We start from the raw sequence: 14,077 nt of genomic DNA on the forward strand, positions 1-14,077 counted from the left end.
ATTCCTGCATCCTAATGCTGCTGCTTTGGAAATTTGTTGTCATGTTCGTTGTCAGCTTGAATTTGTGAATGAATTTCAAATGTGAACACGCCTACAAGTCTACTTGAGGCTAGAAGTAAAAAGCTGGTTGAAGCATCAGGACCTGTTCTCCAGGAAAGGCCATTTTCTGCCTATTTCCACACATCTCCAAAAGACCACAGGTATTGTTGATACTTTGGAACTGAGAAATTAAGTAGCTCTCAGATCTCAGGTAGAGGTAGTTTTTAGCAAAAGCCAAGAACACATCTTCCCAACATGTTCCTGGCAGATTAGCCTACATGCTACAGCTTTTTGCAGGTCATCACCTGTTATCAGTAGATAACAAATTGGTTGGATAGTCACATCTACAGGGTAGTGGTCAATGGCTCAATGTCCAGATGGAGATCAGTGACAAGTGGTGTCCCTCAGGGGTCCACACTGTGACCAGTACTGTTCAGTATCTTCATCAATACAGACAGGGGGATCGAGTGTACCCTCAGCAAGTTTGCAGATGACACCAAACTGAGTGGTGCAGTTGACACCTCTGAAGGATGGGACACCATCCAGAGGGACCTGGAGAAGCGGGCCCGTGTGAACCTCATGAGGTTCAATAAGGACAAGCTGGGTCTGGGTCAAGTCAGTCCTTGGCATCAACACAGGCTGGGGGATGATGTGACTGAGAGCGACCCTGCAGAGAAGATCCTGTGGGAACTGGCAGATGAAAAGCTGGACACGAGCAGATAACGTGCCCTTGCAGTCCAGAAAGCCAACCATATTCTGGGCTGCATCGCAAGAAGTATGGCCAGCAGGTCAAGGGAGCTGATTCTGTCACTCTGCTCTTGTGAGACCCCATCTGGAGTACTGTGTCCAGCTTTGGAGTCCTCAGCACAGGAAGGACAGGGACCTGTTGGAGAGGCTCCAGAGGAGGGGCACAAAAACGATCAGAGGGTTAGCGCACCTCTGCTCCGAGGACAGGCTGAGAGAGTTGAGGTTGTTCAGCCTGAAGAAGAAAGGCTCTAGGGAGACCTTCAGTACTTACAGGGTAATGGTTTTAAACTAAGAGAGGAATATTTAGGCTAGATATAAAGAAGAAATTTTTTTTACAAAGAGTGGTGAAACACTGGCACAGGTTGCCCAGAGAGGTGGATAATGCCCCATCCCTGGAAACATTCAAGGTCAGGTCGGATGGGGCTTTGGGCAACCTGATCTAGTTGAAGATATCGCTGCTCACTGCAGGGGGGTTGGACTAGAGGACCTTCGAAGGTCCTTTCTAACCCAAAGCATTCTATGGTTCTATGAGGTTTCTTTTCACATCTGCATTTATCCACATGGAAAATAATGTAACAGGAATTAGAGGTCCTTGGAAAGGACACAGATTCTGAGCTATTAAAATCAGCAAGCCAACACTCGCTGGTGTGCTCTCTTCATCTTCAAGAGGAAGGACAGGTGGAGTCCAGCAGCATGCAGTAATTTCTATTGTGTTACCACTACAGACCACTTCAATGAAAACTCAAAGAAAACTCCTTTTGTTCTAAGTTAATGAGTATGAATGGATAACGGCAGCTGAAAGTGAAAAGAATGTATGCCATCTATTGGTTTGATTCCAGTCTTTAGAGATGATGCATGAAAACAGAGGGTTAGAAGTAATTATTATAGGATGACACTTTTTCAGGAATGCAGGGGAAAGCATTTTAGGTTACAGCTGGCAGCCTGCAACAGAAAAGTGCAAACCACAGTGAACCCTGAAGAGCCCTTTATACACCATGAATGCAGCTTTACAACTCCTCACAGGGCCATGCGTTCTACTGAAGTTGTTCATATTCCTTTCCCAGATTTAAAAACTGTTAATATAAACAGTTGGCTGCTGGAGGAGCTCACATACCAAAGAGTGTTTTAAGATATCTTAAAAGGCACAAAAAGATGGTCTGACCTGCCCCAAGCATGGCACGGTCTATTTGAAACTGGAGAAATGAAATGGGAGTTCGGTCTCCAAACAGGACATGCAAACTCAGCAGAATCAGGCAAGAAGGGGGAAGTAAAACATTATTAATGAAAAGGCTAAAAGATTAAACAGAACAGAAAACGTGTGTGCAGGGGGGAAACTGCTGAGACAGTGACAGCTGGAGAATGGAAGTGTGGCACAAATGGGTGCCATGAAGTACTAGATTATTTCCCTCTGCTGGTACACCCCATGGGATGAGAATTGCACCACAGAGGTTTAGGTCACTTTCTATACGCTGCTGAAAAGGGATTCAAACATTTCCTAAGGCTTAAAAATCAGATTTTGAACTGAAAAACTTAGTTTTGGAAGCTGGGCACTACAGACAAAAATGTAATGGACAACATGGATGAAATCTTTCAGTGTTCCACTACCATCTGGAACACCTTGTTACCACAAAACCCCAGCTATTGTGTTGTGTATTATGATCTAAAAGCTGTGGCCGAAAAAACAACCCATATCCTCATGGAACTTCCACTTTAAATTTGGTGTGAGATGGAGGAAGACAGGCAAGACAGAAAGAAACTGCAAGTATAAATTTATCAAGACTACGGTATTCAATGTAAGAAACCCTTAACTGGAATTACTTCAGTTCTGCTCTCGCTATGGCTTCTGATAAAGCATACCTGCAATTGTTTTCCATCTTGCTGTGAAGCAATGTAGTTGACTTGTTGAGATGGTGGGGGTGGAGGTGGAGGCGGAGGTAATCCCTGAGACAAATTTGTGGGAGCAGCTACCTGTATGAGAGGCACTCCAGCAGGGAGATGCATGGGCATTGGAGGGTGGATGTTGAAAGGATTTCGTTGCATATTCATCATGGGGGGAGGAACACCCACTGGATACGGAAAGATGTTCATAGGTTGGTGCTGTGCATTCACTTGTGGCATTACATTCATTTGTTGCGGCATCATATTTATGGGTAACTGAGAACCATCACTTTGCTGGTTGCCTTGGTCTTTGAGGTTTGGATCTATCGAAAGAAAAAACAGACAGTGTATGAAGTACTCTACAAAGCAGAAGTGGAGCCAGGTGTCAAAACTCTTCATGAAGTATGGAGTCTGAAAAAGCCTTCTATCATCTGAACATTTTAAAGATTCTGCATTACATTATTACATTCATCACCAGCCACGTCACGGAGCCAGATGTGAGTTGCTGAGTTTAAGAAGTTCAGGTTACTATGGAAGCCTGTATTTTGAATTTCTATTTTCTCTACTTGTTCTGACAGCAGAGCTAATAAATGGTTTCATCACAACACAGCCATTCTCCCCCAAAGATGAGGAAGACAATGTAACTTTTCCAGCCTCCAGCAATTGCAGAAGGATAGCCACATGTTATCACAGATGCAATGCTCTGCTCCCCTTTGCCTGACTCACGCACACTCACTGCAGCCATTTCCGGTCACTACAGAAATACTCTGCTGGTTTTTTTCACTGAAAAATAAATCATTCTCCTCCAATGTCAAAGTTGCTATATTTGGAAAGAGTTGTTCAAAACCCCTATAATGGTACAACAGGTAAAGCCTAGAAGTAAAAATAATCTCTTGGGGTGGCATTTCTTAAAAAAATTGCTGTCTCTCACTGTCCTCAACCGAAGCTAGCAGGTTAAAGCCTAGACACAAGCAGAAAACCTTTCAAAACTTAAATCAGTTCTGAGTAACAGCTGATGTGTTATAATGCAGACGTACTTCACTTCGAATCCCCTCCTTGAGGAACCCTGTCACCTAATTCACAGGGACTGGGATTTAAACCCTTATGCCTTTAAACCCTAAATCACCTTTTTTAAAGTTCACTGGCTAACAAGATCACTGAGGTTGGAAGTGACCTATCAAGACTCCCTAGTCTAATCCTCACTGCTCAAGCAGGGTCAGCAAAAGCAGGTTGCCCAGGACCATTCTGCCCAGGACTATGTCATGATGCCAACCTAGCCTGTTTTATCCAGTTTTGAGAGATCGCTATACTATTCTCAGCTAAATTCACATTCCAAAAGTGAGTATCACAATGTGATTGTTCCTGAACTATGTGAAATAAAGTCTGCAAATCACACAGCAATTTTGCTCAAAGGTTTGGTAAATTTTGCCTGCAGCAGACTGAAGTTGACAAATCTGCCTCAAAATTAAGACAATATTCACCCAGTTGCATCTGAAAAGAGGGAGAGAACTGCTGGCATATAGGATGAAAATGGATAAAAATGAAAGACAAAACAATGAGACAATGGGCAAGTGAAAGCGTGGTTGCCTTCAGATGTGGATTTCACAGTTTCAAATAGAACTCACATCTGTCTTTTACTTTGGAGAATTAGTAATCTGTGGATGACTTCTTAGCTGTTCAGATCAATCTCATCTACAGTTAACTTACTTTCTACCAGAAAAAGTTTATTTCTGTCAGGGCAGTTACCTTTTTGATACAAATTACTCAAAAATATTAAAATTCCACTGAGGCTTTAGAGGAATTTTAATGCTGAAGTACCAGTAAAAGTGCCATTTTTGCATTTATAAATCTTGCTAATTTTTTTGTAAGGCTATAAAGAGGAAGATACATTGCTTAAAAGCAAGATAAATGTCAACATAATGATTTACCATCTCTAGAATCTACTGTGTGGGTTTGCACAGGCAAATGCAAAGCTCCTTGAAAAACATTACCCTTTTTAAAAGGTGTGCAGATGCTAAAAGTAAGCATGAAGGATAGGCTTTCCCTTCAACCAAACTGATTTACTTAAGTAGCACTCTTCGGATGCATAGTCCTTAAATTTCATTTGACTTTAAGCAAAACCAAAAAGCCACCCAAACGCCATCAAAACACAAGCAATCCCCAAACTCCACCCTTACAAACCTCTGTATTGCAAAGAGACTAAAGATTCACCCCAAATTATTTTGAAGAACTAACCAAACTCAAGACAGGTCAATGTGACTAGGATTTTACTCGGCTGCTGCAACTATGACTACGGTATTATGTTTCAAAACTATAAATACCTTGTTCAGGTGTCTCCTCTTCTTGTCTCATTCCCCATCCAGACTGTGGGCTTGATGAATTGCGTCCTCTTCTTGAATAATAATTCTGCACATCAGCAGGTAAAGTTTTTCTTACAGCCCAGCTGGATGCAGTTGTCCACCCAGATCTGTCAGCAGGCGTATCGAAAGAATAATCTTGTTCATTCTTACGCTTGTATGGCTGATGTTCTGGGAACCTTGAAGTTTCATTCCCAGAACCATTTGAGTTCCCTGAGAGAGGTTTTCTGTTTTGCCAGTGATTTTCACTCTGGTCTCCATACATGAAACCACCTCTTCCACGCCCACCTCGGCCACGCTGACCCCTCCCTCGATTTGGCATCCAACCTGAACCAAAGTTTTTATTCCAAGACTGTCCTGAATTATCATGCCTGCTGTCCTCCCAGTGTGGTTTATCTCTCTCTCTGTTTCTGACTTCTGGAACAGAGTTTATCCTTTCCATTACCCAGTCTGGACAATCATCCCTTCGCTTATCTGAGGAACACTGACCATCATTGTTTTTTTCTGTATTGTCCTTCTCCTTAAGACTTTCATTCTGTTTTTCCTGATCACTTCTTCTGTATCGATCATTTCCTCTGGGACTCCTCCAGCTGTCATTTGCCCATCTTTCTTTCCATCGAGGTGAATGACTGTCCCTGTCACTTCTAGAGAATGAAGAACTTTTATTTCTTGTCCTAGATCGTGATCTTGATCTAGATCGTGACCTTGACCTAGACCACCTCCTATTTCTTCTTTCTCTGTCACGATCCCTTCTTTGACTATCTCTATCACTGCTTCGAGATCTAGATTTTTGCCTTGGAGGTGAATCCTTAGTTCTTGACCGAGAAGATGATCTCCTGCTTTCCCTGACAGTTTCCCTTTTAGGAGATCGAGATGGTGTTTTTTTCTCATCTTTGACTGTGTCTCTCTTTGGAGATCGAGATAAGGATCTCCTTCCCTCCCTGACAGTTTCCCTCTTGGGTGATCGTGAGCTCCTGTCTCTGGTCATGTCCCTTTTAGGGGATGGTGACTGAGATTTCCTGCCCTCTCTCCTGGAAGGAGACCAAGTTGTTGATGGAGAGTGAAATCTAGACTTTCTAGTTCGAGGTTTTTTATCTTTTTTCAGTTCTGACTGGCAGTGTCTTTCTTGAGGAATAGTTGCGTCTTTTTCATCAGAAAGTCCTGAAACTAATGTACATTTTCCCACATCACACTGTGAAGAGTTCACTTCTCCTTGCTTTGAACTTTCAACAGGTAGTAACTGCTCAGCCTGAGGTTCATTCTGGTCACTGCAAAATGAGTCACAATCCATTGGTATCATTTCGTTGTTATCTTCACCAAAATGTTTACGTTCAGCATTTACATGGGGTGACTCTGAAGTTCTACCCTCTTCACTTTGTGGCATGGAGTTCTCTTTTAAGGACTGTTCTGATGTACTGTCCATAGAAATACTGTGTATTAATGTACCTGGTTCTTCGTCTTGAACCGTTTTTAAGTTCTGAAGATTTGCACTTGTACAGTCTACTACTGTTTTTTCTTCAGCCTTGGAATTATCTGTTTCTATGGCTTCTGGATGATCAGGCAATTTGCTTCCGGGGCTCTCTAATGGCTGATCTTTCCCCAAAGGTTCTGGATATTCCAACAATTCATTTTCCGGACTAGCTACCGGTTGATCTACTTTTGTCACAGTTTCTACATTCTCCAATTCATTTTGAGGATTACACAGTATCTGATCTATTTTTCCAAAAGCTGCATGGTCACATTCTTCATCTCTTGGACTAGCTACTGTTTCTGTTTGTTCAAGAGTATTTTCACAGATGTCCTGATTCTTAAGATCTACATTTTTTTCAGTAACTCCTTTTACTTCACATTCCTGACTTTCGCTCCCTGAAGTCAGTACTGGAAGTTCTTGGACAGAAAAACTTACATCCACATTGCCTGAAGTATCTTCCTCTTTGTCACATTCTCCTACAGTTTCCTCAATTTCTGCATGTTCACTACAGCCTTCCAATCCATTAGCAAATTCTGTTTCCACATTGTTTTTCTGTGAAAGGCTTGTGTTACTGTTTTCATTATCTGACTGCTGGTCTTTATCTAGTGTTAGAACTGCTTCAGACTCAGCAAGGTCATCATCTCGCACTGAATCACTGCGTGATTTTTCAGAACGTGCAGAACTTCTCAGTTTCTTTTTAACCACGGGTGTTTGTTGTTTAACTATTCTTTTAGACTTGCGTTTCGGAGGAGCCTTCTCTGATTCTGAAGGAGATTTATTCAGAGATGGGTTATTGCCATCAGGGGCACTGCACACAGAACTGCTTGACCGAGGCGAGCTCCGAGATTGACTCAGAGTCTCATTTTTGCTGTTTCGTGCAGACCGTCTTCTAGGAGTAGTATTAACTGATTTCCTTCTAGTTCCTCTAGTGCCAGATGAACCAGAAGCTTGCTTTTTCTCTTCTCCTTCTTGGGTACATGCCACAGCATATCCATATCCTTTGCCTAAAGATTCTAATAAAAGCAGAATAAAGTTTGAAATTAACCATTTATCCAAATGCAGTTAAGAACATAAAATGATATTCTCCGATTAAACAGATATCCTCAAATAATACAATTCATTTAGTATGAAATGCTGCCACAGCATTTTTTTTCCAATACAGACTTTTTAAAGAACAGAATCAAGCTAACAAAGTTACACATTAGACATCTAAACACACTTTCTAGAAGCAATGCCAGCATGTCTACATGGACAGTAATGGCATTCACAATGAAACTGCTGTTGATACTGCTGTTCAAAGATAGCCAGCATTTATGCTGTTAGAAAAGTAATGAATTGACCACCCAACATCATCAGCATATAGCGGGTTCCTGTCATTCTATAATGCAGGCCTGTTGGCAGTGAAGCCTCAATACTACAGAAGCGAAGCTCAACACTAGAGCAGTGACATTTTTAAATGGCCACCAGTGGATGACCACATGAAAGCAGCTGATGAGAAGCAGCACTGACAACTTCCCTCTCTACAAAATCCTATTTCAGACAGTGCAAACTCATTTACCAGTTATAAGACAAGACCCTGCGTGCTCCATGGCAAACCAGACTTAAAATCTACCGCAAGGCACCCAGGGTGCCTGCAGCACTTAACGAACTGAATAAGGAGCGCAAGCTTTGGGGCAGCCTAAGGAGAATCAGAAAAATAAAGCTGTAAGAAGAACAACTGTAAGTTGCACGTAGTGGCACAGGAGTTCTGGTGTTGATACTGCATTAATTTATTGCTACCCACAATTCAACACAAGTCTTTGCAGGGAAGCCAAGGGTTATATTCACTGCAAAGGGAACAGATTGTACTCTTGATACCTATGAAAGATTATGAGGGATCACTTGGGAATTAAAGCCTAGTGATACTTAAGTAAATATACTTGAATGTAATACTCACTTCAGAACTAAATTAATTTCTTGAGATGTCCATTAATTTCTTTCATACTTTGTGTAGATTTCAGAAAGCATCAAGAATTTGGTGTTTAAATTAATTCATTTTACAGCTTCAATTTCATACACGGATACTGAAAACTTGCTAAGAAAGATTAAATGCTATATGGATTTTGGAATGTATTTATCACATCCCACTTCAACACTTGATTCTAACTCTCTGTATAATGTTGGTATCTCCCACGCTTTTACTAGACAAAGATACTTGTTTAACCTATTTTTATATAATCTGTTTAAGAATAAGATAGGAATAAAACAAGTAAGTAACAGGACAAAAGCATCTTTCTACCACTTACTATGTTAGCAGAATAAAAATCACTGTTTATTAAATGTAAACATATAATTTGGTAACCTTAGAGAAGTAACATTCTTAGAGAATAACTTAGAGAAGTTAGCATTCAAAAGGCTAGAGCAGAGCACAGGGCTATAATCATCTCCTCTGATCTCCAATGAAAACTTACAATAATTTGCCTGAACATGAAAAAAAAAAAGTAGTTTTGGTTTTTGGATGTCCACTGATCAAATTACCACTTAAGATAATGAAAAACAACTGTAGCAATTATATAGAAGGTACCATATATTTAAAAGAAAACAACATGCTGGTAAAGAACTTTCAAAGGAGTTCTAGGTGGCTGGCACTATTTGAGGTATCTGCTGTAACAGTCTCCTCAATAATTTTGTGAGAAAATGACTTCACAGTGGTTAAACAGCAGTTACTCATCCATACCTGGCTGTCTAACACTAACTACGTCTTCAAACCTATGACAATAGCCAGGAAAACAAGTCCCATGTTACATGTCATGACAAATTTTTACTATCTGTGATGATTTTCTTCAAGGGGGAAGAAATCACCTTGCAATAATGCAAAAAAAAAAAAAAAAAAAAAAAAAAAAAAAAAAAAAATGACAAATTTTTACTATCTGTGATGATTTTCTTCAAGGGGGAAGAAATCACCTTGCAATAATGCAAAAAAAAAAAAAAAAAAAATCAAAAAAAAAAATCAGAAAACACATAGGAATCCTGACAGAATTAAAAGGCAAATTATTTTTATAGTCTACTTGTGAAACACAAACCCCTTTTTAGCATTCCTTCCTACTCATAAAATTTTAACAGACAAGCTTCACAGGCTTTGGAGTTACAGCAAATACAAGGCACTTCAGCTCGCTCAATCTTTACTTAAAAATTATTTAATCACACAAAAGAACTGCATGATGCCAGAGGTGAAACAAGTTCCTTTAACAGGAATGAAGAATATGTATGAATAAAGCATCTTTTTCATGATCCTTCTACTACTTAACTCTTTCCAGCAATTAGATTCCTCACAATTTTTGCAAGCTAAAACCCAAACCTCTCCTTTCACTTCGCCTACTAGTCAAGTATTATAATGCCCATTTCAAAGAACGTATTAACTCTAGCCTTAAAAACCAGCACTCCTTTGTTTTCACTTCCTTGACCTTGTGCAGAACGTTTGAAAAGAAACTATATTCTTGCTGAGAGTATGGAGAGAGAGACTTAAGTAACTTAAGAATTAAGTAGGTAATTTGTTCCATGTCTTGTCTTCTGCTAAATTCCTGCCTGATCCTGGAAGCTGACCACTTCTGCCCTGTAGAGCTTGCACAGGCATACTGAAAGAGACCCGCACACTGCACTGTTTCCTGACTACACTTCCTTGTCAGGAAACAGTTTTTTCCTCACACCGCATGATATACCAGTGAAATATGTCAAGCCCGTTCACAGTATAGCAAAACGAGATTTGTCCTTCAGACAGGAAACTAAGTTGTAACATGAAAGAAACTCTTGAGAAATTATATTAAATTATATAAAATACTCATCATTTTAATCTTCAAATGAAGAACAAGTATGCCAGTTTTGGGATGACTGGTTCATCTTCTATAGTTTAACTTCAGAAGTAAACCAGCTGCTTTGGAAAAAGTACCAAACTGCATCAAACCAGAATTTTTTGCTGTTAACTTACTATATACTATATATATGTATTTTTGAGAATAATATTTTAACAATACTCCACGTGAGCTATAAAGAAAACTTACAAAAAAAAAGTTTACCAAAGTTTTGCAAAGGCCTGATATTTGTTGGAAGAATTGCCCCTGCCACTCTAGTAGAAGTGAGAAGAAAGGTCTCAGCTTCAGCTCCATAAGACATTAAAGGAATTCTGGAAAAGTAAAAGCATTAACATTAGTTGTTTTAGCTGTTAGTAGCAAGTTTTGGGAACTATGCACAAAACCAAAATATTAGGCAACCACGACACTTCCAACCTCATCACAGTTGGGAGAGAAAGGCAGAGAACAAAACTTTCCTTTTCTTAGTTTCAGGCTTATATTAAGGCCCCACCTAGTAAAACAGTTTGAACAGGCTGTTATGTTAAAGCAATATACATCTGGCTTTCTTCACAGCCAAACATAGAGCTGTAACAAGCAGACTACTCCAGATCAGTAGGCTGCACTACTGGAAATAAAATTCCAGACACTTACTTGGTACTTGAGCCAAAGAATAGCCTTTTCTGCAGAAAACTGAAAAATACTCTGCACAACAACTGAGTAAAGGCTTCCTTTTTTTTTTTTTAACTTAAAATACATATATACTTATTCAAACTCCCTTGGTAAGCCTTAGGAAAAAACAAAATTTTAGTTATAGTTCTACGCTTTAAGTTGTCACTGAGGTGGAAGTTGGAATGAAGCTTTCCATAAGGAAAAGTACATGTAAAACCAATTTAAATTAATTACTTAAATCCTAGGTGCAAATTTTAATTATAATTGTCTTTACTTGCTCTTTTGTCTTTAGCCTATTTTATGTCAGAGAGTAAAGAGACATATAGTGAAGTTAAGATCATAGACAGAATCAATTTCTTACTATGTTCTTTTAAAATCAGTTATTTTTATGCTTCCGCTTTACATTCATGAAAACATCTTTATGATGTTTTAACACACATCTGCTCTTTGACAACAAAAACTATTTCACATTCTGTTTCATTTGACTGAACCCCTCGTAACTCTTCCTCAGTGCCTTTGTTTATAAACACTCACAGAAAGAAGTGCTAGAACCAATCCATGAAAGACAGCAGACGAGGAGGAAATCAGAATCAGACTGATGTTATAGCAAACGTAGTCCAATTTCTAACAATAGAAATAATTTACAAAGCACGCTGAACAACACTAACTTCCCAATACAAAATACATTTAAACTTGTATTTTTGTGCCAACGTGACATATTAAGATGCCCGAATCAGGCAGGCAGTTACTACGCTTGTCCAGAGTATCAAAAAAGCAATAGATCCTTTTCCGTGTATCTTATCGACCTAAAAATAGCACGCAGCAAATACACAAAAATTTAGCAAGTTACATGCAAACATTTAGTTTTATGATCAAACCATATTCTATCTAAAGAGTGATTTAAATTAATCGAATTCCAGACTTGAGATATTATATTAAGAGATCCTTTGCACTATGAATACAAAACACACACCTTTCAACTCTAGCAAGCACAGATGAACAGGACAGTTCCAGTTCTTGTCTCTTCTGTCTTATTGCTGCACTGACTTCTGTGAATTCTGTACTGAAATACAAGTTTCATACGAACAGTTAACTTTGTACTATGACAATTTTGTATTTCAATAACTGCTTTTATCAATAACTTTGTAAAAATCTAACTGTATGAGAACTTTCAACAGTCATGATAAAACGATGCATGGTTACTGTTTAGAGGGAAAAAGCAGTCATAGTAAACATCACAGAAGTCATAAGTAAATGAGGCAGAAAGAATGGAAAACAGGAGATGAAACGTATGTTCTGGGGAATTGAAAAATGAAGAAACTTTGCATCCTTGTCAAATTAATACTGTTGTACGCCTGGCAAAAAGGTGAGGTTTGGTTTGTTTTTTTTTTTTTCATTTACAGACTGCTGAAAACATACAGACACAATCTTTTCATTAGGCCACACTATCCAAATAACGTTATTCTAGATGGTTCTTTTTCTTCCATCTTCTCAACCAAAAAAATATTTTTTCCATACCCACTCTTAAGTAATAGGCTCATTAAGCAAAATTGCTTTATGTATGTCCAAAATATTCCTCTTGGAGTCAAGGAACGACAACAAAGATTGTTTCTGATACAAAACAGGATATTTGTCAACTGTTTTGCTAACTGCTGTTGCAATAACAGAACTAACCCTTTTCTATCCAAGGCTTCAATTCAGCAAGTTTAAACACAAACTAAAAATAAAACTTATTAACTCCTATTAACTCAATGAGATGAAAAGCAACACTTAAGTATTTTAATGCTGAACATGTGACAGAAATTGGGGTGTGCCCTTAACAATACGAATTTGAAAATGTTCACGTTTATTCTTTAACTGTTCTTCATTAATGAATATTATCCCAGTCAATTTTTAAATGTTTCAAGGCAATATATACTGATAGAAGCAGAAGAAACTATAGTAGCCACAATACAGTAGCCTATCAGTTTATATTAAGCACTAGTATATACTAACCAGTCATTTCCACAGCTAAGAAAGGATTCATCACTGCTACCACCGGCTGGAATCGTGCTGGAGAAATTAGTTCTGAAGCACTCATTCCAGCAGGTCTGTCTTCTGGGCTACAAAGAAAATAAGAATTAAAGACACCCAAACCAAAATAATTAACACTTAATACACGAAGATGCACAGAAATTAAATCATGTTAGCAAGACTTTAGCTCACAAAAAGCAGACACCACAGTAGCTCCAGAGTTTTATGCTGACATTTGCAGTTACAGCAAACAAATTTTCTCTATTCAGTCTCTAAATTTCCAACACCTGCCCTTTGCAGATGAACTTTATATTTTACACAGGCTTTCCTGGGCAAAATCTTTAACGTTCCATACAGGAATTATGAATGAGCCTGATCTTTACTATTTCACAATTCCCCCTTCTGCTACCTAATGAACCACAGTAAGTATAGCGCTAGCACCTTCAGACAGACCCCTTCACAAGCAGTTCACTGAATGGTTTGGTTTCAAAGATACAAAACCCCCTAATGTAAATAGCTGGGATTCTCCTTTGCCTTCAGGCAGGATCACAAAATTGAAGACTGACTGGTGCGTCTGTTTACCGGGCCCTCACACAAAGGCACAACACTCAGAATCCACTGCGTACTTCAACAAATACCACCTGCTATTCCAGCTGTTCGCAAGGCCCGGCCACCAACCGTACACTAGCTCATTGCCTTCTGCATTGCGCAGTGAATGGCTCAGCTCTGCACGGGAGAGAAACCTGAACAATAATCCTCCAAACACTCCTCCCAGACTGACAAACTTACCTACACTGACCCATTTATACCTTTTCACCTCGAGGGTTAATGCCACATTGAATCCGAGAATAACATTCCTGTTCATTCCCTGTGACCTGGTATTTTAAAAAGGGGAACTTATAGGGTCTTCCCAACATTTTATTTCAGAATATATTTACTAGGAAGAAAAATAAATTTTGTAATGGGATGTACATAAATGTATGTCTCAAGCATGCGGTCATTAGTCATATGTCCATCAAAATTTGACACAGAGAGCTGGTTTTGATGGGAATATGCCTATTGCATCAGCATGCAAA

At 39.1% G+C, this 14,077-nt stretch overlaps 1 protein-coding gene across 1 annotated transcript in view; it reads right to left on the reverse strand.

Moving 5' to 3' along the window:
• SCAF11 (SR-related CTD-associated factor 11) overlaps positions 1-14,077 on the reverse strand; it is a 31,697-nt gene that overhangs the window by 2,021 nt on the left and 15,599 nt on the right. Inside the window, exons 7-11 of the mRNA XM_010142301.1 lie at positions 12,984-13,090; positions 11,962-12,051; positions 10,545-10,651; positions 4,986-7,505; positions 2,644-2,987 (exon numbers count right to left, since the gene is read on the reverse strand). Of these exons, the coding sequence (XP_010140603.1) occupies positions 2,644-2,987; positions 4,986-7,505; positions 10,545-10,651; positions 11,962-12,051; positions 12,984-13,090 (3,168 nt within the window). The remainder of the gene's footprint in view (positions 1-2,643; positions 2,988-4,985; positions 7,506-10,544; positions 10,652-11,961; positions 12,052-12,983; positions 13,091-14,077) is intronic.

This window comes from Buceros rhinoceros, unplaced genomic scaffold (assembly GCF_000710305.1).
Source record: "Buceros rhinoceros silvestris isolate BGI_N320 unplaced genomic scaffold, ASM71030v1 scaffold6058, whole genome shotgun sequence".
In the NCBI taxonomy this organism is placed as follows: Eukaryota; Metazoa; Chordata; class Aves; order Bucerotiformes; family Bucerotidae; genus Buceros; species Buceros rhinoceros.